Raw genomic sequence first — 27,130 nt, forward strand, 5'->3', positions numbered from 1 at the left:
GCATTAAGTGTAACTTTTTAGCCGTAGCCACTGTGTTTATTTTCTCACCACCAATTCAAGGAACATAATATATCTGCTGCTTATTTCCCCATGTTTATACAGCCATGAATTGACACCTCCTCCCTGATAGCGGGGAGGAATACAGCTCCAAGAGTTTTAGGTCTGATAAAAATTACCAGGTCATGAATTGCTTTTAGCTGTTATTCTGTTTGTCTGCCCATGGACAAAGTCCGGTGGCTCAAGATGCTATGATGATTTAAAACAAAGGAGTTTTCTTTTTGAAGAATTATCTCTTGTGTTTTCTTATGGAAGTGCTTAGCTATCCAGTGCACGGTATATCAGAGCAAATAGCTGTTGGCTGCTCTGGAACTTTGCAGTTCTATTTATTTTTAAATGCTGCTTTGACCATCCTTAGTCCTTGGAAATGTTGATGTATCCAAGCTCCAATGTGCTATACAGCAACTCTCAGAGCAGATGTAATTTGCATGGCTTCCCACTTCAGCAGGGCCATGTATGGGAGCAGCCTGCCCTGGTACATATCCTGGTTGGAATGGAGTTATTCCTGATAAATACACATATAGCAGATGAGTAATAGGTCTTTGTGTCATTCACTTTTGTCAGTGAATGAATATGTTGGGCAATGTTCTGGAGCATGGGGAAATGTGAGCTTTATAGTCCTTTTTTCCAGAATGAATTAAACTATACCTTACATTTAATGCATACCTCCCAAGTGATGGTTTGAACAGGGATACGATTTCACTGTGTGCAGGATGCACAGCAGCGTCCTGCTTGCCCTAGAGCGAACTTCTCAAGTTTATAACATTACTTAACACTCACGCTGTCTGCAAAACAGAGACTTATCCAGGAATTTAGTGTAGGGGGAATGCATCTCACCAGTGTGCCAGGAGATGTGGGAATCAGCTCTCTGCCTTTTTTTTTTCCTTCCAGGAGGAACCACAAGCACAGCAGAGCCATTGCATGCACATCTCACCATGGCTTCTCTTTGGAGCTCACTGGAAAAAGAGGTGTTCAACCCACAGAACAAGAAGCTGCTGGAAGCCATTAGTGTCTGGAAGACGGGGAAGAAGAAGAAGATGTCCATTCTCTGTGTAGTGGGTAAGGACCCCGGTGTGATAAGAGACAGGCTGAGCTGCAAGCCCTGGGTGGTTTCATGGAGCTCTCCCTCCATCAACAAAAGATTACTTTTATTGCCATTTGAATAAAATCTGTTATTAGAGCTCAGCAACAAACATTTTCTAACACAACATCTCCTGTTGTCCATGCATGCATTTCTGGTTGCATCATCACTCTACAGCACCTAAGAGTGGTTAGCATAGATTTTTTTTACATGCAGGGAAGATACTTTCTTGCCCACAAGCTTCTAGATAGCACAGCTACCTACTACAGGATTACTTTCCAACACCATTAGCCACAGTATTTGGTCTAAATGACATATTTTAATTCCTTCTGTAATCAATGGAGGGCAGGAGGAATATCTTCAAGGTATGATTCAGCCACATTACAAGCATCATCCAAAAACCATGTCTTACCCATGTAACAGTCCATGTCTCCCTTCTGAAGATATCTGGATCAGATGGGAGATCTAAATCATAGCCAGAATGAGTGAATCCAACCCAGATGAACCAAGATAAGATTGTGAGCTAATTTGTATTGGAACTGATTTTTATGGGAGCACAGGTTTTCATCTTAGTACAGGTTTACTCAAATAAGGCAGTGATTTTGGACCCTGTGGTAGGGACTGCAACATGGCATGTAACCACTATAAATCCTATGGAAATAGGGGAACACGTTCCTATCACCTGTGGATCTTGCTGGAATATTACTTATGTGTTACACACGGCACCATGGCCAGGTTTACAACTTCTAGAAATTATTGGGAATCTCTCCATTGGATTCAAAGTACTCCGGCTTAGTTCCCAGAGAGAACTTCCAGTTTGTAAAATGTTCAATCAAAAGCCTTGTAGCATATCTCCATACGGCATTCATGGAAGCCAGAATGCATAATCAGTGTCTGTCTGTCCTCTCACATTGTGCAGTTGTGTAGTGGGCTTATAATAACACTGTGAGGGTTTGTTCTTTTTCTTTTTTTTTTTTTTTTCTATCCCTCATTGCCAGTGGATGCCTTTAGGCCAATGCAGCCGTTTCTGGTGAAGGTCAAGGTAGACCGAGCAGAGCAGTACAAGATGGCATACAGGTGGCCTTTAGCAGAGCTGAAGCTCGTGGATGGAAAAAGTCTTGATCAGGTAAGAATGATTTTCCTTTTGTGATGAAGAACAGAACTGACCATAGGGGAGAGAAATGAGTTATGAAACTAGAGAGACGCGTGCCAGGATCCATAGGGAGGTTTAGGTCCTTTGTCCATTCATTTCAATGTAGAAAAGAGCAGCGAGAGGGTCTCTTACCTAATCTAGGAGTGATACTTATTTGGGGGAAATAACCTCCATAGAAAGAAATCTCAAAGCCCTCTGCCTTCCCTCTCAGCCATTTCCCAGAGTATGGTGAGCTGAGGCCTCTCTATCTGTGCATGGTTCCTCCATTCTGCCTTGGGATTTCTTGTTCTCCTCTTTCATGGAGATATACGTGCCAAGGAGACTGAGGCTGAAATGATGTCCTCCCTCCTGAGTCATCCTCTCTTTTTGTTGGGAAAAATCAGGCTAGTTAAATCCTCAAGTAAGGTGAGCAATGAATTGTTGACTGTTGCATTGACACAATTTCCAACCAAATCAATGGGAAACTGCCCTGGAACTGTAATCCCAGGGGGGGCATCTCCTGAAGCTCTTTGCAGCAGCACCAAGCCTAAAGAGACAGCTGCAGTGCTTTTGCCAGATCGCCAGCACTTGCAGAAAATGTACTCAGACTTATCTGTTGATTTATGTTGACAAAGGATCTTGACAAACATTTGCATGGAGTGTTTAAAGATGAAGTGGAGACATCTACAGAGTATTATAGGGAGCTGGAGCGTGCATGAATCTGTGCTTTTAGGGGGACATGAATATTTTTTGAAAAGGAAGAATGGACAAGATATTCCCTTTCTGCTGCTAGAGCTGGCAGAGTGGTGTTAAAGTTATTAAAATTAGTTCTTTTTATTAATGTGAATGTTCCAGGAGCCTTGCTGCAGTGCCTGGGTCTTCACAAGCATAGGAATAAATAAGAAAAAGAGCAGCTTTCCAGTTCTATACCCAGGGCAAATAAAGTACATCTGCACGGTTTGTCTGAAAGGCAAATAACACATGCAGGTTTGCAGGGCATCTTGATCCTGTGGTTAAAACTGACCTGATATTTTCAATGTCTTATATCTCCCTGTGCATGAAAAAATACATGCTGTCATCCTGTCTAATGTGCTTTGGCTGCTGAGGAGTGAGTTAGAATATACCTCCCGGATTGCCAGTCCTTTCCCCTTTACAAGATAAATGGATTGTACCCTATTTTACAGCCGTTGTGTATTTTTCAGTCACCTCCTACTGGGAGGCAAATCAAGAACTTGTTTGCCCTGATAGCTAAAGCCTTCTTATGTCTTAGATTCCTAGATTCCTGCCCACAGCATCCCATTCCTAGTGCTGCACCTGTCCTTTAGATCACACAGCTCTTTTCCTCTGCAGATGTAATTTTAGATTGCAGTCACCTCTCCTATAAACCTTCCTTTGAAAAGATGAGAGGCAAAGGCCTTAAGTTGTGCCAGGGGAGGCTCAGGTTGGATATTAGGGAAAATTTCTTCTCAGAAAGAGTGGTGGGCAGTGGAACAGGCTGCCCAGGGGGGTTATGAAGTCACTTTCCCTGGAGGTGACAAAGAAAAGGGTCGAAGTGGCACTGAGGGACCTGGTGTAGTGCAGTCACAGGCATGGATTGATGGTTGGACTACACAGTCTTGGTGTATCTCTCCAGTCTTAATGATTCTATGATTCCTGTGGGCAGGCTAAGCAGAACAACCTCATATTCTCCTCTTCTGTGTTGACTCCTCTACTCCATCCATCAGGACTGGAGCCCTCTTCTTTATCTCTCATAGGCTGAATTCAACTTTCTTGAGCACTGGCAACCAGAATTGACCCTGTTATTACTAGAATAGGAACCACTGCCAAGATGAAGCTGCTGCACAAGTGCCAATGGTCCCACATGGGGATGACAGCAAGATCCCCACTGCAGCCCAGTGCTGAAATCAGCACAGACTTTGCACGGCGCATGACTTGGCAGGTCCATAAGAATGCAGATGTGGATTTTCTGTCTGGCAGCACTGACCCCAGCCCATGGTTCTGATGCTCAGAGCATACGGCAGAGCTTGGTTATCTGTCTGCTCCGCTGTCCTGGGATCCCTGGCACCAGCAAAATCCTGACATTGCAAGTCCAGAGACGCTGAAATCTACAGCTCCCTTGACCAAAACAGTATTAATATTTATGAAGCGATTAACGGCTGTCTCCTGGCTTTAGTAGCTCCTCATAAGGCACGCTATAAACCACGCATGCTGTAAATCCCCCCCAGACATCACTGCTCTGCATCGTTGCAGGGGCTGCTGCAGAGCATTGCAGGGTGTGAAATATTGCCGCAAGGTGTTTAGAAAGCAACTATTAAACATTGTGGGACTGTGTGAATCCTCACAGATTCTGCGCCTGTTACGATGTTTAATATCAGTAATTACAAGCATAGCTTCTGAGCTCTCCAGCAGATGGGACCAGGTTGTGCTAAGAGCTAATGAGACAGAGCAGGAAGGAGTTTCTTTCTGTGGGATGGTTTCTAGTTTAGCAATCACCCTTATTCTCTCTACACGCATATATCCTGCAGAGGCAAATAAAACCTCCTGAATGGCTGTAGTTCTTCATCTATAAGACTACATCCACTGGGAATACATACAGAGATATTGACCCTTATGTGGATGAAAACCACATGGAGAAGTGCTAGGGGTGCTCTTCTTCCAGCAACAAGTAAAAATGCTCCCACGGTCACTATGATGTGGAAGAGCGTTGCTTTCTGACCACACATCTGTCCATTTAGTAAGGAGAACATACAATTCAAAAGCTGCCCTTGAAGGGTTAGTCCTGCTCTTCCTGGAAAGACAGAAGGTCATTAGGAGATACGAGGTGATGCGTGCATGAACCATTAGGAAATTGGGGACAGTAGGTCCTTCAAGGGCTGTTAAACAAAGTGCTGTGGGTACAAACTCAGTGAGTTGCTAGGTCATGGGCTGCTGGAGGCTGCCAGGCAGTCCTGAAGGCAATACAATGCTGGCCTTGGGCTTTGAATGCTTTTCTCCCAAGCATCTGCTGGTGGCCGCTGTCAAAATTCATCAGTGTTAATCCACCAAAACCTGCAGTAAGAGGTGAGAGATTTATGCAATATGAAAATAAATCAGTGTGCTGCAGCAGTATACCAGGGCTGGTTGACTGCCTGGTCTGACTATTCTGAGTGTCTCGGTATCCTTTTCCAGGGTCAGAACTACTATGCATGCTGTTATTTCAGTGCTTTTATGATGTCTGTGACTATTTTCAAAGTGCCTCAGCATACAGTGGTGTCAGAACATCCGGTGGTAGATTCCATGATTCTGTGATTCCATATGCATTTTTCCTCCTAGTGCACAAGGTGTTTTCACAACGTTCAGTACTGTCGTTAAAATGGACTATAACCTGTGTTAAGTGTACATCATGAAGTAAATGGCGTCTAATTGATGAAGTAATTAATTATTTACATGTAGGTGAACTTGGATTTTGACCTGCAGTTTGATAAGATTTACAAGTGGACTGCTAGCAGCTTTGATGAGAAGAAAACCTTTATCAGATGCTTGTGGAAGCTGAACCACCGATTTCTCTCCAATGCTATCACATTTGTGAATGTCCACTCCTATTCAGTGGAAGGTAATTCATTTATTTGTCACATTTAGAGCACTGATTTTTGTTTGTTTGCTTTTTCATCATCATCACTATACACCTCTGTCGTTGATCCTTGCGTGCTTTTGGCTTCTAGTGATTTTGGATGGCCTCTCAAAGATGCTGCCTTGCAGTCTGAGTTGTGTAAAATGAGCAGTAAGGTGCTACTAGCAACAGCCCAGGGGGAGACTGGCTGCCTACCTGGCAACATTCCCCAGCAGGACATCAAGAAATACAGGCACAAACATCAATTTTAGTATACAATCCACAACTATCTGCACAGTTGACAGAAATAAGTCTATTCACCCCTGAAATTTGTTTTAAATTTGTATAGCATCAACACATTCCTACACAGAGTCCTAGAGAAGTGAGCAAGGAAAAACCACAGCCAGAACTGAACCAAACGTAAGATATCCATTTTTTCCCTTAGAAAGTTAGTTTTCCTTTATCTCATCCGTGGGACTTTCCTTATTCTATGTTGCTATGTTATTCTAGTAGAATGAGACCGCTGGATTCATGTCATTGAGGTCTCACGAGTCCAATCTGGTGTTACAAATGACAACAGGGCTAATGGCATAATCACAGAATCACAGATATCCACATCTTCTCCTCTCCATGCAGGGAGACAAGGGCTGCAGGAGGACAGGAGGGACACTGTGAAGACTGAGAACCAGGAGGAACTCAGTGTGTACCAGGAGATGACACCGAAGGAAGCTGCTGATGTCTTGAAGCTAATGGAGGAGCATGAGCCCCTTGTAAACAACTCCATAGCCTTTGCAGAGCAGCTAAGCAGGGATCTTCACGTGCTGGATGAGGTGAGGGACAAGGGCTGTGATTCAACAGAAAAAAAGGTTCCTAGCCTGAAGGAGCACTGGGTTGGGTCACTGGGTATTGACAACTCCTTCATTTGCTAGAAGCACTCAGCCCAAAAGTCATCTTGATGTCTCACACAGAAGTCAGAAGGATGGCTGTGGTGCACAGTGAACAAGCCACAGAATCACAGAGTGTCTTAGGTTGGAAAGGACCTCAAAGACCATCCAGTTCCACCCCCCTGCCATAGATAGGGTTACCATCCACTGGATCGGGGACCAGGGTCCCATCCAACCTGGCCTTGAGCACCTCCAGGGATGGGGTGCCGCTCAGAGGCCTCACTACCCTCTGAGAGAAGAATTTCCTCCTGGTTGAGGAAATATTCTGAAACATACTAGGAGCCACAAACTCTAAACTCAACCTCCTTCAGCTCCAATAGCTGCTGTATTCCCAATTTGTGTCTCTGTATGACTTATGCTTGGAAAGTTAAGTAGTTAATCTGGAAAATGGAACTCCTGATGTCTGTTCCTGCTTGCTCTCCTACAGGCACTTTGTGCCTCCATTTCCCAGCTGTAAAATACACTGCGAGGGCAGTTAATAAAACTCTGTTAAGCTCTTTGAGATGAAAGGCACTGTTGAATACATTACTTTAATGCCCTCTAATGAATAAACATTGCTGATTTTTAATACAAATTAATTACTGAGATGTTTCTATTTCTAAAGCTTAATCTATGATATTGAGGGTAATTAATACCAGCAAGTTAGGCTAGCACATGCATATATTTAAACATTTTTTCCCCCACATCCCAGTGATAACACCTTGTGTTTTCCTTCCAGCACTAATCAGCCTCTGCTAGCCCAGCTCTTCTGGGGACCGTGAAACAATGTACCCACTTTCAGAGAGCTCTTATTGGCTTTGGGGGGAAGGAGAGCACAGCTGGGCATCTGGGAGGCCTAATTCTCACATATAGGGTATCCCTATATACCCCTGGGATCCCAGCAATGTTGTTTGCTGTCCAGCAGGAGCATGGTACCACTGCTCAAGTGAAGATGCTCCAGAGGCCCTTGTGCCAGCAGTGCTACCATGATGCTCTGCCACCCCCTGCAGCTCAATTAAGCTCTAATGAGATAATCCAAAGGCAAAGTGGTGTCAGGATGGCAGGAGGGTTATGGATGGGATTGAGCATTTAATACTATGTGAACATCCCTGGTGAGCAGCTTGAAGGCAGCAGTCTGGCAGCAGGACTGTTTGCTCCCTTGTACATCCTGCACATTGTTGTTGCTTTCTGAGCAGTATCAAGAACCAGCAAGCCCCACTTTCAAGATCCAGGTGGAGGCTTCAGAATGGCTTATACACATTCCTGGAACACTTCTGTGATGCTCCAACTTCTTGCATGTGCCATTTCTATACCTGGAGCTCATCTTTATCCCAGTAGCAATGCAATAGGAGTTTGAAGTAGAAAAACCCCTTGATACAATAATTACAGATGCTCAACTGCATTTGTGCACATTTCCTGTGCAGGAAATCTGTTTTCAGACATATTCCTAAATCAGTGCGAGGGTAGGCAACCTGATTCAGAAGGACAAGACTTTGCTTCTCTCCTTCCTAGCATTTCCACCAGAAAGCTGAGTGTGGGGAGTACTCAAGGTTGCGGATGCTTCTGTTGCTGGTCATCATTTAATAAAAAAAAACATCAGAAAATTGAAATATTTGAAAAGATATTCTCCTTTAAAAGTCTTACTGATGGAGAGAAAAATAGCAGTTTCCCATGCTTGTATCCTTGATATCCTGCATGGTACTTGGGTCTTGAAAATGACGCAATTAACTTTTGGAAGTGGTTAATGATTAGTGGAGCTTAACAGCAACAATTAACACATGGTTGCATCTCTACCATCCATTGAGAGACTTCTGGAGGCAAACAGTGCCTTCAGTTTCTATACTCGAGACATACTTGTGCACATGCACATATCCATCAGGGTTTTAGGCTCTGAGCTGGTGCTGACACTGAAGCCCTCTGTTTCTCCTTTTCCCAGGCCAACCTGCAAGCCATCATCTCTTCTGAGAAGCAGGTGACACAGCTGATGAGCTTCATTGATGAGGCACTGGCAGAGGTGGCCAGAGTGGAGGAGACCTTGCAGGTCTATGATGAGCTGCTAGGAAGCGTGAAGCAGCAGATGGACCACATCCACCAGGAGAACTCCTTGCTGCATCACATCACATCTAACAAGGCCAAGCTGATGGATGAGATTCTTTTCCTCACAGTATGTGGGTTTGCAATGTCTTCTAGTTGAATCTATTACAGAAACTCTCCAAGAACCCCAAACACTCTGAAAACTGTAGCTATAGAACTTCTCTGGCTTAGAAATGAGGGACATTATTCTGATAAAATAGGGACAACCACTCTACTGAGATGGACTGCCCCAGTGTTGGAGGAGTTCAAGGCCAGGCCAGATGGGAGTCCTGGGCAGCCTGATCTGGTGGCTGGCAATCCTGTGCACAGCAGGGGATCGGAGCTGGATGACCCTTAAGGTCTCCTCCCATCCAAGACATTCTATGATCCTACAACTTCAGGTAGGCTGCAGCAATCGTGGTGCACAGTGCTCCCATTGTGATCCAGTGCTTTTGAGGCTCCCCCAAAATCCTTTTCATGGGCAAGGTGAACCTAGCCCTGTGTAATGCCATATGAGAAAGCAAATTACTTACATAAGTAGTGTACCAAAAATGCTGGAACTAGGATGTGAAAGTGAGGACTAGCTACACTATTACCTCGATACCACTGACATTTTTATTTCTTAGCTGCTGCAGTTTTCTTAGTGCTTCCTTTCTCCCTCCTTGCACTTTGCTGCCACCAGAGTTGCCAGCCCTTTTGAAACCCGTATTGGGACGCTTTTGATGGGAACAGAGCAGCAGGCTTCTTGATGGACAAATGCAGCTAGGGAGCTGAAGGCAGCAGCACTTGGTTCTTTGAAGCCAACAGCTTTCCAGGTGGGCTGGAAGGGATGACAAGCTGGATGTGCTTGCACCTGCTCTCTTCTGGCTTCTTTTCAGACCCACCTCGACCTTGGCAAGGAGCATTGCGAGGCCCTGAGCTGTGCAGATCTTTCCAGCCCCAGTGGAGTGGAAGCCTGTATTGCTGCAGCAGAGGCATTATCTGCCTGCATGAACATCCAGATACAGTCTGGTAGGGCAAGGAGAGATTTATGTCTGCAAAGAGCAGGAACATCAGCTTATCCCTGAGTGCTTTGCTTTTTCACCTGGTGAGAAGTGGGAGGGAGATTGGCTTAATTCCTACAGGAACCCAATCTGTGCTGCCAGTGGCAGAGCTGGTGCACCTATGCTATACCAGCAGGTCTGCAGACATCTATTACTGGGCTCAGGCACTAGTTGGTCCAGTTATTATTAAATTTAAGGCAATCTTAATGGTAAGCTTTAGTATGGTTCTTCTGAATACCTGGATGTAAGACATCATTGTGTTCCATCTGCGTGCAACAGGTCAACTGCTCTGTTTTGTAAAAAAAATTGGTGGAAAGATTTAGAAATTTTAGTATCTTGGGGTAACCCAGTAGTCCATACCTGAGCGTGGAAAAATGATCATTCTTTGTAGCAGTATCCACTGGATAAGTGGTGGAAAGCTGTTAGGTACAGGACTTGGTCTGAGCATGAAACTCCATGCCTCTTTTTTTTCTGGAGAGTCTGGGTTTTGTCCTTGACCATGCCCAGGCTGATCAACAATTTGTAATTCTGTTCTTAAATTTTAACTCCCTGCTTGTGTCTTTTTGTGTGGTAACACAGCAAACCTTCCCTTTGCTGCTTTTGCGTTGGGGGGTTGCATTCGTCCCAGAACTTGAAGACCACTTATACATGTCAGTGTGTTGAGTGATGTTGGTCTGCAGCTGCAGCTCACACCACTCCATGCAACATCACCTCTTCTGTTTCACCTCAAGGTTATCGGAAGCTACAGGCTGTGGCTGAGCAGCTGATCATGTTTGAAACACTCAAGCAGAACTTCGAAAACCGTTTCATTGGTCACGTTACGAACATCTTTGAGCAGCAGGTGGGCTTCACTCTTCACACAGCAGCTTAAAATTGTTGCTTCTCAAACATATTCAGGACTGACAATCCAAGAATTATGAAGCAATTATTTTCCAGAGCTTTTCAAGGCTGTTCTACTCAATACTTTCTGCCATTCCCATTGCTTTAGGGCAGTGCTCAGATTCCTGCTCTCACACAGCCTGTGGACAAGCTGTCTGCACCAAGCCACAGACTCCAGCACGAGGAGCTGGTGCCCTACACCCCACTCATGGCCTGGCTGAGGAATGCCAGCCCCGTGCTATTCTGTGACCTCCCCAAGGTATGGCTGAAATACTGATATAATACTGCAAACCAGTATCAAATCAATCAAATGGCTTCGCTCATGGTGGGAGCTTGGTTTCTCCAAACCCATCCTGCCTGTTAGCTCCCAGCAACTGGTACTTCTGGGAAAGAATCCACTCAGTTTGTCCACTTGATTCTAAGTACACGTGTGCTTAACATAAAGTAGTCCCATATGGACTTGGTAATAGATACTGTATTTAAGGAAAATGTTTGAAATTCCAGAATTTAGTCTTTTTTCTTGTCGTCTGTCGTTCTTCTATCAAATGTGCATAATAACAATGAAATTAGTGTAGCACACCCTGTGTTTCATTCAACCGTGCTTTAGTTGTAGGGTTCTGGGAAGCCCTTCAAGTCCTTGACATCATCTGTTAATATGGACTTTGTTAAGTGAATGAGAGGGTTCTTTGTACATCATTGAGGTTTGGTTTTCATTTTTCATGCTGGTTCTTGCTTTTCCAAAGGCCTTACACACTGAGATCAGCAGGCCTGTTTCAGTTTCCATCTGCTGACTTTTGCTTTAGAAAATATCTGAAGAAAAAGCTCTGAAATGGGAGCTGTTCTGAAAATCCATTAATCTATTTTGTCTTTCCAGGTCTATGCCCAGAACCTCAGCAGACTATATGATAAAGAAATCAAAGCCTTTTTTGAACAGGCCAAAATCCTCCTGGTAGGAAGAAGAAAGGGAAGTAAGTGATTTTCAAATATGTTCTTTGTGCTGCTAAGTAGTGATTTATTTGCAATCATCCCTCATCACGGGTGTTCCTGTGCCATGAATTTACCTTCTCCTCTATGAGTCTGCAGCTGGCAGGATGCGACTAAGCTGGCTCTGGTTTGCACCAGGCAGCCTTTATGTGAACAGTAGCCCTATGTATTATTCAGCATCACTTAGCTGCTTCCCAGGGCTGTAGCTTCTGTGTATCTTCCTTTTTCAGGGCTCATAAATGATGCGTGAGTGGCTAAGATATGCCACGACAGAATCATAGAATGACTTGTGTTGGAAGGGACCTCAAAGACCATCCAGTACCAATCCCCTGCCAAGAACGTCTAATGTCCTAAGTCATTAGCAAGGGGGGTGTAGGGGTGCCCAGCTAATGCCTGGTCTGTATTTCATGCTCAGCATGAAATACAGCATACTGAGCATATAACTATCTATCTATATATATAATCATATATAATCATATATAATCACATATATATATATATATATAATATTATATTATTATTATTATATATATATATATATAATATATATATAATCATAACTGCTCAGACACTTTTCGCTGCAAAGGGATGGCACCAAACCTCTCCCTAAAGACACGAGTGTATTCATAGCAGTATTACTGAGAACAAAATGATTTCACAGCGAGCCAACTGTGGGGCTGTGTTGTCCCAAGGTGATCATTTCAACAGAAAAGCTTGCATCTGACTCAAAATATTCCAGTCAGGTTTTTCTGAAGATAAAAAGAGAAACTGATCTGTCTCCTCTGGAAGTTTTTGATTACACAGAAATCACATTTTCCTTCAGAAAAACAAAGCACTGTAATGGAAAGTTCCATGCCAGTTTGGCCCAGCTTGAATGTCAAAACCTGCTTCACATGCTATGTTTAGTCCATCAGAGCACTTGCCAGTCTTCTTCCAGCTCTACACCTACTCCATCACTTGTCTCCAGGCCCAGGAGACATACCATGCACGTTGGCTAGAGCTGGAGGTCAAAGCCTGGGGAAGGAAAGAGAGCTGCTGGCTGAAGGAGCCAGCCAAGGGCTCTGTCTTCCTGCAGTGGTATGAGCAACTGCAGTCCTCCCAGGGTGACCTCAGCGCATTGAGGTGATGAGGAACTTGTCCCAGGCTTGATACTGCATTCCTGTGCCTTGAAGCACTCGGCATTGCTCTGGTCTGCATCGCTGACAGCAGTTTCCATTTGGCAATAGCGGACCCAGCTGCTAGTTCTGCTCAGTCCCCCTCCTGTGCCTCAATACATCCCTAATGCCTCTCAGTCCAGGCTGCAACATCCAGATGCCGGATAGTGGTAAAAATAGGAGGTTGTGGTAAGGTGGAGGTTGGTCTCTTCTACCAGGAAACTGATAGAAAGAGAGTTAATGGCTTTAAATTGCACAGGAGAGGTTTATGCTGGATATTAGGGAAAATTTCTCCTCAGATGGAGTGGTGAGGCAGTGGCACAGGCTGCCTAGAGAGGTGATGGAGTCACCTTTCCTGGAGGTGTTCAAGAAAAGGGTCGATGTGGCACTGAGGGACATGATCAGTGGGCATGTGGGAATGGATTGATGGCTGATGGACAAGATGATCTTAGAGGTCCTTTCCAATCTTAATCATTCTATGATTTTCTCACATGCTCAGATACTAATCCTTAAGTAAAGTTTTCCATTTTGACATCTTGCAAGAAACAGAGAAAATGAATACCTAAAGGAAAACTTTTTGCAGTCACCAGAAACCTATCTTTCTGTGCCAGTCTATGAAGCCAAGAGAGAAACAATTATCACTAGACTGAAGAAAAACAATCCACACACAACCTGCTCCCAAAAGACCCCGACCAACCAAATGTAAAAAAAGATCAAGAACTATCCAGCAGAAAAAGAATAACATGATAAAAAGCATTAAAACACAAGAAGTATGGTGAAAGTCAATAGGACATCACTATTCTCCTTGTAATTTAAAAGCAGGATAACAGGCAATAAAATCAGAGGGACAGTCTGCAAACTGCTGGTGGAAAATAATTGGTGTGCAGCGCTGTTAACCTGCTGTACTTATTGCTGTGAACTGTCACTGATGCTGGAGGACATAGGAAAGCCTATAGCCAGAAGATAACAGGAAAATAAAATGAGTCTGTAGTAATCATCCCAGGATAGCTCTGAGATATGGATTTTTTGAAAAAGGAGAGCCTTTCATACGAGCTGTAAAGAAAGACAATTTTGCAACAGGTCTCTTGCAACCTACTCTGTCATCCTGATCATTCCTCCAGGAAGCCTGGCAGATGGGCTTTAGAGTCATACAATGGCTAGTGCTGAAGGTGCCTTGAGCCCCTGCCTGGCAGGGTTGCCAACCACTTGATCAGTCTGAAAGAAAAAAACTGAAAGAAGATAACTTTCCTCTCACACCCTGCACTCCTCAATGCATGGACACAGTGTTTCCTGGGGAAATGTGCTCTTTCTTGCTTAAAAACAGGAATTCCTGATAAGAGATAATGAACATATAGGCAGCAAGCAGCCCAGGGAATTGGTAGTGGGAAAGCAAACTGCTCTGTGGTTTCTAAGATAATGTGGCCAAGCCCTACTTCCTGAAGAAGGGCGATTGCTTTCATTTAAATAGAAGCAAATAACCAAGATTATATACAGGATAGAAAGGCTCTGGTGCCTATCTACAAAGTGATTAAGGGGCTCTGAATGGGACTTCAATCCTGTTGGGAAGCAGGAAAAAATCAACTCCCTTTTGTCTCCTAGGCATTAAAAGGGGAATACTGCAGATGCAAAGATGGCCTGGATATTAAGGAGGCCCTCTATGAAGCCAAATTTGTTGGAAAAAAGATAGCAGAGGGCATGTGTTGCAGCCTGCCTAGTAACCTTTCGTGAATGTGAGATCAGTTATCTGCTTTCAATACTTTGACAGACTAGCCCCATAAAGCAGGAGTTATTAAAGTACCAGGAGAAACTCCAGTATGTGAAACCCACTTAAACAAGGGAAAGCCATGTGGATGTCTACAACCCTGTTACTGCAGTTATATATCTGTGTAACTGTTTTATATATATTTATATATATATATACACCTATATTCCAAAGGTGACATTGCTTCTGCCTTCTTAGAGGTATTGCTAATGTCAGGTTTTGGGATTCTCAGTTTTCAATCCAAATTGGCTTGCTCTAGCTTTCACTGTCTCTTTCTTTTGCTCGTCTCTAGGGTGGTTTTCCTGCCTTGTAAGGGAATATTTGTGTTGATCACTTCTAAATATACCACCTGATGATTTGCGGTCTTGTTTTGGTATTTGGAGGGAATTTAGAAGGCAAACCCCAAGCTCTTTATAATTAATTGTGACTCACTAATTAAATCTTCTCATTTCCTCATTCCCTTTTCCACACTAAAGCTCATAGACTTGTAAATCTCTTTCCTATTTGCTGAGGGAAGATATTTTTTCCTGGTTTTGCCACTTTCCAGCGAGTGAAATGATCACCTCCCATTGCGTAAGGGTAGGAAAAGGATTATGAGGCAGCTCATTAATTTTCCCCATGGTTTTTGCAAGGCTGAGGTGATGAGCAGTCGTATCATCTCTCATTCTTGCTCACCGTGTAGGACATCTGACAAATCCTTTCCAAAGGTAAAAGCCCTGCAGGTATTGGCTCAAATAAGGATATTTCAGATATTACAGAAAATCAAGAGCTGGCCTGAGTTACCCAGGACCGCTGGGGATAGTGAAATGAAACCAACTTTTAGAATTAATTAGAAAATACTCAGGACATTTTGCTATTCATTTCCTCCATTGAATTTAATTATGGTTTTGATGTGCACTTCAAATAAATTTTTCAACTTCTCTTCAACTTAGACCAGGCAGCCAAAGAAAATGCTGTGATAAAAACTGGTAGTGTTTGAAATGTGTATTAATTTCCAGATGAACATTCATGATTGTAAAAAGCAACTTGCTGAAAAAGCCAACTGTCCTCTCCAGGGATATTTTATGACCAGCAATTTACAATCAAAATACGAAACAAACATTTCTCCTGCTACTCCTGCAGGCTTTTCAATTTATGCTCTTACTTCCCAAGATTTTTCATTCTCCAGACCTCAAGAGTCGGTACTAAGCCCTTCATAGCAAAAGGGAGATGTTCACAGGGAAGCAAGAAGAAATTAACGAAAGTGAAACAGATGAGAAGGTAGATTTTTAAAAAGGAAAAAGAAGAACAAAACTGCATATCTTAATCTGACAAAAATCTGATAGGAAAAGACCAAATTACACAAAAAATCGGGATAAAAAAAAACACATTTAGTCCATTAAAGTGATGAGAAGCACTGAGATGTCCTATCAGCCACCAATGTGCTACGCACGTTGCAGGTCTCCAGGAAGGCTTGGAGAAGCCAACAGGGATGGGGAGTAGACAGAACCCACGGTGGAGCCTCCCAGGGAGCAGAGAAGATCAGGAGGACATGCTGAACAAAGGCAACGTCATCAAGGTAAGGAGGTGAACTTTTCTAAACGGCTCACATGTCCCACGGGGACTATGCCCAGTGCTGCACCCATCCCCAGGGAGCTGATGGAGTCACTGTTCTTGGAGGTGTTAAAGCAATGCGAAGATGTGGCACTGAGGGACATAGGCTAGTGGGCAATACTGCTTGTGTGTGGATGATTGAACTAGATGATGTTAGAGATCTTTTCTAACCTTAGTGATTCCAGGATCCCAGGGTTCTTTCTCCAGCACTATGCACCTGGAGCTGAAGCAGAGATATTCTGCTCCACTGACATCTCTCCGTGTGGTGGCATAGATACCAATTCAGGTGGACATGGACATCTGTCTCAGTGCACAATGTTTTGGAAGGGATTTCTAACATGCCTGATGGTTTCTAAGCAGACCTTGGAGCAAGTGCTGAGAGAGCTGCGACCCCTTTGCATCGCAGAGCAGCTGTTCATTGAAAAATTCTTCCAGCTGAGGCAGAACTCTGCAGAGCTGCAGGTGCTGGAGGTAAGCTATGTCCTCAGCGGACCCACAAACCAGTCCTCCCTGCAGGTTAATGCAAGACCCAGCAGGCACAGTGGAATGGCTCTTACCTTGTTAAAGGTCAACATACGTGAGCAATCCTGTGCTCCTGTCCTCCAGCAGCAGTCAGTGGCATCAGGATTCAGTAGATCAAGATCTCCTGAGGGACAAGGAGAATTGAATTTAATCAATGGCTTCAGGAAAATCATAGCATAGCAGCACTTTTGCTGAAATGAAACCCAGATCTCAAGCTTTCGTCTGGGAGAAGGGGATAAAATCATTTCTTCTATCTCATTCTTTATTACAGGAAGAAGGAAGCACTGCAGCTCCAGAGGATCCTGCTTGTGCCAAGCCTCCGAGCCAGTATGTGGGTGATGAGATTCATTGCTCTGGTGTGGGCATGGGACAGGGACTGCTCAACAATGGATAGATAGATTTTTGTTGTCACTGTTGGCTGCATGAGGGTGGTCAGGAAAGTGAGGATTCATGGGAAAGCACTGCATTTTGACCAGTTTTAGTTCCTTATTAGCAAGGTTGTAAACTGAAAACATACTGTGAAACCAATCTTTGAAAAAATGTCAGCACAAAAACACTAAAAATCTTCCTTTGAACATCAAAATGGGACATTTCTATGTCTTCCCCTAGGCAGAGCTGTGGAAGAGCTGAAGGTTGACCAAAGCATAAACATGCTGTGATACAGAAGGCAGCATTTTTTCTTCCTTTAGCTTTGCCCATTTCTTTCCAGCTGGCCACAGTGCCAATGTTCCTCCCTGTTTAATTGCATACTTTTTCTTCTTAAGACCAGAGGAACAGACAGCCCAGCTGCTGAGTGAGATCTTCAGCTCTCTGGACCCAGAGCTGAGATGTTTTCTAGACGTCTGCAATAAGGCCCACCCATTCAGCTGCCTGCAGATCCTGGTTACCCTGAATGACTGCATCTTTGAGATGTGGGGGAAGACTTCAGCTCTCCCCTCATCCTTCCTCAACACTGTTCTGGGCAACATGCTGCTCCTGGCCAAGAGCAGCTTCAACAAATGCATTGTGAGTGTTGGTAAAAGTCAGTTAAATAGAAATGAGTGATGTTTGACCTCCTCCATGATCTTTTGAACTTCTGACAAGAGCTCTTCTGAAGGCAGCGCTGGTTTATAGCAAACATTGTTCTGGCTCTATGGTTTGGGTGAACTTAGCCCCTCATCATTTGTTTGAGAGAAGTGGGGCACCATAAACTAAAAGGACACAAGTGTCTCCTCTTATCAGGGTGAGGAAACTGCAGGGGTTTTCCCTATGCAGAGTTCTTGGAAGGCTGTCATAATACAGGCAGCATGTCAAATTGTTCTCTCCTATGGGCACAGCCAGGGACAAGCACTAGGGAGGAGAGTGTGGAACGATCAAGAACTGATCAGAATTGGCTGAGAAACCTGGGCCTGAGTATAATGAGGTCAAGGGAAGATGTGTTGACGTCAAGGGCATTTCTGCTGGGAGCTGGAGCAGCAAGTCTGCTCCTAATTTTGAGAAGTGCACAAAATAGCATCAGGGCTTTGCTCTTGGGGCTGTGGGTGTATGTGAGATGGCAGTCTGTGTCCAAGCAAGGAACCACGTAGCCTAAGAGACAGTGTACCACCTCCAGAAAATCAAGGAGTGTCTTCCTATAGACATTCATGAAGACAGGCTGTTGCAGCAAGCCCAGATTTGTGAACAGAGAAAGCAGCACACAACTGCCTGCTTTGCTTGTTTTCTGGCCTTTGTCTTAACCTGCTATAGGATGATCATGTCACACCTGAGCATGTGGTGTCCTGTGTATTGCTGCCAGGGGACTTTGTGCAAAGAGATTGAGGAAGCAAAGGTGCCCAGCAAGATGAAGGTTGGGATCCTGCCCTCTGTGAGCCGCTTTGAGGAGTTTGTGAATTTCTCGGAGGCGGTGTTCAGGACGGCTCAGCGCAGAGCAGAGTTGGACAAGGCACACCTCAGATTGGCTGATAGCGTCTTCAACAGCAGTGAGTACCAAGATTGGTAGCAGCCACACAGCTGCGGCCTTGGGAGTCACCTGCCACCAGCTGAGCCAGCAGAGCAGGGTGCATGCAGACTACCTGCATGGGCCAGTGCTTCTGTGTCTCTCATCCCTCCTGACCCATCGCATAGGGTCTTCTCTCCGTACCCAATTTGTCCCTTCTTTAAAGTCAATAGCTTGTCCTCAGCAAACCTGAAGGTGAACACAGATATGGTCATGATGGAAAATTTCCACCACGTTCACTGCTTCCTGTGCCAAAAGAAGATCCAGTGCCTGGAGGGCAAGAAGAAAGAAGCAAAGCAAAGGTATAGTGAGCACATGGAGAAATATGTCATCAGGTCCCTGGGCCAGCCACTGGAAAAACTCAATGTGAGTATAGAATAATTTCACCCTTGCCCAAATCTCAAAGGGTCACTGCACTTCCAAAATTTATACATCCACTGAGAAGGGTCCAAAGGAGAGAAATAAACAAAGAAAATCTAGAAAACAGGATGGAATGGAGGTTGTTTGCAACAAAGATTAGTAAGGGTTTAAAAGATATAGTTTTAAGATATGTATTATAAGATTAAGGGAGCAACTCATCTATGACCACAATAAACAGTACAGGAAGTCATGAGCTGAAATTCCCACGCCTTCTCTGACCACTTACTGCTGATTCTTGTGGTACAGCTCAGTGACAGCTTCCCTTGGAAGAACAAGGGACCAGCAGAGGCCAGCTCTGAAGCCCCTCTGCAACTCATGGCCGCGGTGCAAGCCACTGCTGTGCTCCTACTCTGGGTTGCGTGCCTCTGTCTGGCAGATGCTAGTTTCTTTTTTACACGGCTGCCTGGACCAATAAGTCTAGCCCAGCCTCATGCTTCCTGAATGGCTGCTTTGTTAACTGAGCTAAAAGCATACAGCTTTGCTAACTCAGGCATCCCCCTTCCTCTGAGACAGCAGCTGCTCCCAAGACCCATCCTTGCTCTGCTCCTCCTCAACCTGCTCACCGACCTAAAACATCTCTATTTGAATTATTTATTGAGCCTGTTCCTTTCAATTTGTTTCCAGTCTTTGCTGTCAAACACCTTGTAGGTTTGACTGAATGATCTGTTTGGCATCTCGTGCTACCTTCAGCACTGATATGTTGATACCTTCAAATCCTTCCTCTCTGAGGGAAAGTACAATTTCATTGCTCAAAGTAACGTGAGGGTGCTTTGTGCACTGCTCAGACATTCGGCACAGCTATCTCTTACAGCCTACGTAGCACATCAGGCTTGAGCTTGATTCACTAATACTGCAAAGACACCTATGTAATCTAGGATCAAATGCCTGTTTGTGAAAAGAATTCATGTTTAGGAATCTCTTTCTCCCTGAAAACCCTTACGATTTAGTGAATTTCTCCACTACAAACTGCAGCAGAGATACTTGAGACAGCATACAGCTTATTGAGTGTATTATAGATTAAACGAAGGAGTTGATAGTGCTCTTTTTAGCTTTTATTTGGCCAGATTTTAAATCTTGCCTCTAGCTGTGGGACCCAAGAAGGTAACTAAGAAGACATAACCAGATCCATGAATTGTATAGCAGAATGGTGAGAAAACAAATTTTGGGGAAAAAAAAATGAAAAGTTCCAGCTAGATAGGAAAAAAAAACAACCAGCAACAAACACTATGAGGATAATAAAACATTGAAAAAACTTGTCCTGAGAGGTTTAACAGCCTATTCTTGAAGATTCTTAAAATCTACCTTGAGAAATGCCCAAGGCATCCTGGTCTGAAGTCAGTGGTGATCCTGCTTTCAGCAGGGTGTTGAACTAGAGATCTCCAGAGGTCCCAATGGGTTCCACATTGACAAAAGCGCAGGTAGAAAAACCTGTATTGCACTGAGCAAGCTGAGATTTTGCGAAGCTCCACTGCTCCTGGAAACTAGCTGAGGTCTGTATTATTTTGGGTTGGCATAGCCCTGATCTCTTAGAAGCAGCAGCCTTGCCCCTGGTTGGATATATGATCCTTTTGAAACACCTCCCTGTGCACCAGCCTTTCCTGTTTCCACATAGTATAGACTGGAAGAACTGAGAAAACTGGAGTTTGCTTTACACTTTAGCAGATTTTCAGATCCCTACCCCATTCATCTCAAAACCTTTCTGGTGAGCAAATCTGTATGAAGTCCCAAGGAGCACAGGTGATTTTTCAGCAATCCCGTTGCTCCACAGTAATGTAACACCTAGGGATCCTATGTGCTGAGCAGGGAGGAAAGGTAGAACAGATGAAATTCCCTAAAGCTTTCCCAAGGAGACAAGCAATCTCTTTGTTTCCGCTCAAAGAAAGGGAACTGAGAAGAGCAGCCAGGCCTCAGCCCTGGCACAGAAGTCCATCTTAGGGCACCTCATCAACTGATGCCTCCTTGCATTTCCAGCACTTCTTTGAAGGGTTGAAAGCTCGTGTTGCTCAGGGGGTGAAAGAAGAGGAGATCAGTTTCCAGCTGGCCTACAGCAAGCAAGAGCTGAGGAAAGTCATTGAAAGATACCCTGGCAAGGAAGTAAAAAGAGCCCTTGAGATCCTCTACAGAAAAATCCACAAGTGTCTTTCCCCAGAGGAAAACCTTTTTCCGGTAACTGCAGTATGATCTGTGTCTGATGCTATGATCTTCTGGGGGAATTCAGGGCTACAACGCAGTGTCTTCTGGTGATGAAATGCCTTAGTACCTTACTACTGCTGTGCCCTACCTTAGTATGGCAGAGCATGCATGGCTTACTCTTCTGCCTTCATATATAGCTATCATAGGTTGATGTTCTGCTTTTCCCTAGGTCGTGTGGCATGCTATGGAGCAGGAGCTGCTACGCCAGTACCGAGAATTTGAAGATCTGATCCAACGCTGCTATGTGGGGTCAGGGATCACCATGGAATTCACTATGGAGGATTTGCTAAGCTACTTCAACTCCATCACTCTGTCCAGCATGTAGAGGAAGATGTTCATGGAGAACAGCTCAGGGATCGTTTGCAGCTGCACCTGTAGGAAGCTAAACTCAAATGTAAAACCCTTCCCAGGCTGGAATTTGATATATTGAGCTCCACCTCAGAAATCGTTGTTCATCTAATGAAAAAAAACTCCCAAACCTCCAATTTCCATCAAAGGTAGTGCCCCTGCTGCGCCTCTTCAACAAACTACTGCCCAGTGCCACATATAGCTGAACACTGAGAGTCATCTCTTCAGGAATTCTCTTCTTCTTATTCACCCTCAGATTTTACAGTGAACCCATGCTGAAGCACAAGGGTCTGAATGCACCAAGCTACCCCTGTGTGTGCAGTGTTGTTATATCCACAAGTCAGAACATGCACAGTCACTCTACGCTGGGAGTGGAGAAAATGCTACTGTTTTAGTTTCCCAGGGAAATTGGTTTGTCAACAAAGGTCTCTTCCTACCCCATTTTATTTTGAAACCTTCCAGTTTAATGTTATATTTTTGTTTTTTAAAAATATGGCATTTACATAATTCTTGCATCCTATCTTGATGATCTGGAGGCCAACAAATTATCCATACTTATCTGCAAAATACTAAAGACCTTGAACTGCTTGGTTCAATGCAAAGTGTCAGTCAAAGCAAATAAAATCACTGATCACACTGTTTGGATGGTCTGATTTCAAAGAACCCTCTAAAACATCATAACAGGTAGGGACCATTTTCTAGCCCAGATGCCAGTCTCCTTTTCCATGCAGTCTTCTGCAGTGAAACCAACCCCTCTCCCTCCCCTGACCAGGATGACCTTGTCCATTCTTACAAATGGCACTTGTCCTGTAAATCAGACCATCTGATGTAGTTCTAATGAATCTGGATGCACACCATTATCATGCAGGTCTGTAGTAAGTAGCACAGAGTCGAGATCCAGGACAACAAGGCGCATTGCCATGCAGAGGCTCATCAGGGCCTGTGCTAGAGACTGACAACATGTTATCACTCAGAAAGTCTTAAGGCCCAGAGCTGAGCTTCCATTGGCTCCTGGACCCGTAGATGTGGGTGGAGGTCCCGGAACTGTTAAAGGCTATTAGTGCCCTCAAAGACTGTCTGGCCTCAAAGTCAGTATTACGGCACCTGTAAGAATTGCTTTAATAAAATAAAAAAAAAAAAAGGATTTTTCACTTGCTAGTGAAGGTTGGTAAGTCCATCTACTTTTGTTTGTCTCTCTGTCTGCCAGCCAGTCCCACTATTGAACTGTTGAACCTCTCGATCATGCCATCTGGAGTAGAAAGCAGAGCAGAAATTGCAGAGATAGTTAGGTCTTACAAGCTTCAGACTTTTCAAAACTCCATTCTATTTTTGGCTGATTCATTTTTTGTAGATTTCTAACTCTGCCTCTGGCCATAGAGGTCCCCTTCGGACAAGTCCCAAAAATGTGTCCAAAGCTGCGCACTTGACCCTCAGGCTCCTTTGCTATTGCTTGTTGCTCTATGCTGGCTGGTAGCATGACTCCTTTAGCTCAGAGATTCATTTACCAGCTGGGAGCACCTGGGAGCTTGCAGTGTTCCCTGAGAAAGCGAATGTCTCACAGGGTGTCAGACCTTAGCACACTGAATGACATAAAATAATCCTGGAAGCAAAGAGGCAGGGAAAGCAGGCTGCTGCAGCTGCTTGCCATGACTTCTCTAGGAACGTTCTTACTTTATTCTTAGCAGTATGTCACCCCAGTCTGAGCTCCAAGCTCAATAATATGCTTGAATTTAGCACATGAACACAGCTTTCCCTACCAAAGGGAAAGGTAAGTTGTTATATACTCCAGATATTTCAAGCAAGTCTGTGTGGTTTGTGTTTCCCAACCTTCAGGTCAAAGTACACCTCTGCAAGTAGCAGTGTTCAGAGTTCCTGTTTCCAAGCACTTTTTTTTATTTTAATTGTCTTCCCCTTTCTCCTGTGACGTGTCTCCTCGCACTGCTCAGCTCCAGGCAGCAGGAAAAGGACAGTCATAAATCCAGCACCAGCTCACCCAGCTCTGCTTCTCCTTCAGGTACGCATCCTCTTTTTGCAGCCTGGTTCCCTTGTGTTTGCTGAGGGGCCAACAAGCTTGTAGCTCACAAGGGACAGGAAGGTCTTGGGGAAGTTTGCTGCAGCTGGGACAAAAGAGCTTGCGCAGCTGAGGAGCACCCAGGAGAACCTGCTGGGAGGAAAGGGCTTTGTGGAGGCTCAGAATCCAGGCAGATTGGAGGTGAAGTTGTCAACGACTAAACGCCATCTGTGATAAGAAGTAGAATGAGTTCCTATGACTGCAGGGGTGAGATGTCCTGGTAAAGCTGTGACTGGTTTCACATTGTCAGCCAGGCTTTGTCAGCCATTTCCCATGTACAGACAGGCAATGCCAGATGATATGAACTCAGCATACAAGAAAAAGCCAAGTCCCATTGCCAATCAAGGCTGCTAAACTCCCTGCGTCTGGATGCTGCATCTCCATGAACCTCTGGTATCAGATTCACGCACTGCTTGCTGCTGGAAGGAGTTTGAAGGCAAAAAACAAGGCAAAAAGGGGTCAACGTCGTGGCTTATTTTCCCAATTTGTGCTTCTTTGTGCTGCCTTCATGTTAACAGGTTTATTTGCCATCAATTTATTTCCCTGAGAGGCAGCAGGAGATTTGGGATTCCCTTGCACAGTGGTGTAGATGGGGAATGTAGGGAGGGTCTCAGAAAAGTGAACTGTCATTTGTGTCAGGATTTGGGGCTTTTTGAGAGAGAGAAATAAATGTAGGTAAGTTGTTAGTGATTTAAAGGTAACTTGACTCCATTTGCTATTGTCACAACTCTCCTAGTTTCCACAGCTTGGTTTTCTACACATAAAATCAATCAAAACTGAAAGAAAATGAAAATTTCTCATCCCTCAAATACCTAATCAAGCTGTTAGAGCTAAATCCATTTATTTTCCATGGGATGGTGCAAAGATATTCCCAGTGTCTGGGAGGGAAGCTTCATACACATGGTCCATCCCTAGTGCACACAGGGTTCTTGGGGAGTTCAGCCATAAATGAAGTGATCAAGTTAGTTCTCCGGATGTGATGCCAGCCAGGGGATCTGACATATCCAACCAGAGCTATGGAGGGGTCTGAGCCCCTTCTAGAGTGGAGAATTTATTGCTTCTGTACTTGTGCCACCTGCAGGCCAGAACAAAACCCATTTGTGCTCCATTCATGGTTCAGTTCACAGCTGCCGGGATCATTTCCCTAAGCAGCTGGATCTTCCTAACCTTCATTTTCCATGGTTTTGCACTCTGTTCCCAGTTCTGAGATGACGTCTTGGAAGGAGAAGAGTATGAACCCACCCCCGTGTTTCATCCAGCGCCTGGACCACCTTGTGTTGACTGTTAAGAGTATTGAGGACACTGTTGCCTTTTATTCCAAAGTCCTGGGCATGGAGGTGGTGACTTTCAAGGTAACAGGGGCCAAGCAACTCTTGGGTCTCTAGGACTTGGAGTTGCAGTCCTGGACTGGTGCCTGGTTCCTGTGGTTCTAACGGGGGATGTGGGTCATTTCCATAGTGTGGGGATGGTAGAACCAGCACAAGATGCAGGCCATTAAATCCTGAGTTTCAGTAGAGTCAAGCTGAGTCAAAGAAAGATTCAAACCACACTGCAGAAGGAGCCAAAGTGACCCCCCTCCCCAAAGAAAAGGAGAAATTGTTATTGAAAAACAATATCTAAGACTGAAGAAGACCACTCAAGCTCACAAAGCTTCTTTGGACTCACAGAATGGTTGGATTGGAAGGGAAATTTAAGCCCACCCAGTTCCAACCTTCTGCCATGGGCTGGCTTCCCCCAACCAGCTCAGGCTGCCCCTGGCCTTGAGCACCTCCAGTGATGGGGTATCCACAATTTCTTTGGGCACCCTGTCTCAGTGCCTCACCACCCTCTAAATATAGAATTTCTTCCTAACATCTAACCTAAATTTCCCCTCTTTTAATTTAAAGCCATTTCCCATTGTCTTATCATTATTATACTGTGCAAAAAGTTAGTCCCCTCTTGCTTCTAAGCTCCCTTTAAGTACTGGAAGGCTGCAGTGAGGTCTCCCTGGAGCCTTCTCCAGGCTAAACAAGTGCAGCTCCCTCAGCCTGTCTTCATAGGAGAAGTGCTCTAGAACTTTGATCATCTTCATGAGCCTTCTCCTTAACCTCTCCAACAGCTCTGAATCCTTCATGTGCTGGGGATCCACTGGCAAACTTAAGACAGGATAGCTAACATTTTCAGAACAACACCAATGCATCTCTTGCCTAATCATAGGGCAACTTGACATGTTTTAACCATATCCATTGCACCTCATTAACTCCAAAACCTGTTTCATTGTCTCCTACTCCATCAGGCCTCTTAAAATCAGTTCCATTTACATTCCAGGACTGCAGTGAGCAATGATTTATTTTTCAGGCGGCACAAATAGCAACTCACTGCCTTGCATTTCCATACAGCTTGGCACTCAGTTGCTATGTAAGCTTGCAGAAATCTTGACCATCTGCAAAGAAAAGAGGTGCTCAAACCTCAGTGTCTTCTGACTGCCTCAATTTTGTTCACTCTGCTGCTCTCAAAATGTGCATTATTATTATTATTATTATTATTATTACTACTACTACTATCCTGCCTGTCCGACAGGCAGGATTCCCAAAACTGAGCACTTGTACCATTAGATCTTGGAAGTAGTTACATGTGGCCAGGGGACTTTATCAGGTCACTGCATCTGGAGGGATGTTTTGGAGCCTTGCAGCAGCCACTTCTTGCCTTGAGTTGCCACAGCAAGGGCCCAAAGTTATCAGCGTTACAACCAAGTTCCCAGGACTTTCAAGACTACACAGCTGAGGGGATGCTAAAAGCTTCCAATCCAGGAAGTCTCATTGGAGATTGATTCTTTTACTTGGGGACAGGGAAATCGCAAAGCTTTACGTTTTGGCAACCAGAAGTTTAACCTGCATGAAGTTGGGAAGGAGTTTGAACCCAAAGCTCGATGCCCAGTCCCTGGCTCTGCAGATATCTGCCTTATCACAGAGGCATCCCTGGACAATCTCCTGGGTCATCTGAAGGTAAGGAAGGCTCAGAGTAACACAAATCCTTATAAAACTAGGAGGCACTAAGCTGGAGCCTCACAAGTGACACTTTTAAGGACTGTGCTTTGGAGAATGTCAGAATTTTCTCATACAACAATTCATATTTGCAAGACTGGAATCTTTTAAGATTCCCTTGAGCATTAAAACCCTGCTCTTATTTTTCCTCCCAGGCTTGTGGAGTGATAATTGAAGAAGGTCCCGTGGCCAGGACTGGTGCTGTGGGTCCAATAACATCTGTATACTTCCGAGACCCTGATGAGAATCTGATTGAAGTTTCTAGGTACATCACAGATAAGAGTGAAGCCAGTGGAGGGGAGCCCTAA

General features: G+C 44.5%; 2 protein-coding genes across 2 annotated transcripts; both read left to right on the forward strand.

Moving 5' to 3' along the window:
* Positions 1 to 992: 992 nt before the first annotated feature.
* Positions 993 to 21,705, forward strand: LOC306951289 (exocyst complex component 1-like; the record flags this gene model as incomplete). Its single annotated transcript, XM_079541762.1, has 17 exons — positions 993 to 1,116; positions 2,137 to 2,264; positions 5,703 to 5,862; positions 6,496 to 6,689; positions 8,719 to 8,946; positions 9,734 to 9,866; positions 10,630 to 10,739; positions 10,887 to 11,036; positions 11,652 to 11,745; positions 16,117 to 16,235; positions 16,628 to 16,741; positions 17,064 to 17,119; positions 17,557 to 17,797; positions 18,567 to 18,750; positions 18,934 to 19,133; positions 21,159 to 21,353; positions 21,550 to 21,705. The coding sequence occupies 17 exons, from the start codon at positions 993 to 995 to the stop codon at positions 21,703 to 21,705; spliced, it is 2,586 nt and encodes an 861-aa protein (XP_079397888.1).
* A 3,293-nt stretch (positions 21,706 to 24,998) lies between these two features.
* On the forward strand, positions 24,999 to 27,130 carry GLOD5 (glyoxalase domain containing 5; the record flags this gene model as incomplete). Its single annotated transcript, XM_079541939.1, has 3 exons — positions 24,999 to 25,151; positions 26,628 to 26,783; positions 26,978 to 27,130. Exons 1-3 carry the CDS (start codon positions 25,008 to 25,010, stop codon positions 27,128 to 27,130), a joined length of 453 nt encoding a protein of 150 aa, XP_079398065.1. The 5' UTR covers positions 24,999 to 25,007.

The sequence above is a fragment of the Tetrao urogallus genome, assembly GCF_951394365.1.
Source record: "Tetrao urogallus genome assembly, chromosome: 13".
Classification (NCBI taxonomy): domain Eukaryota; kingdom Metazoa; phylum Chordata; class Aves; order Galliformes; family Phasianidae; genus Tetrao; species Tetrao urogallus.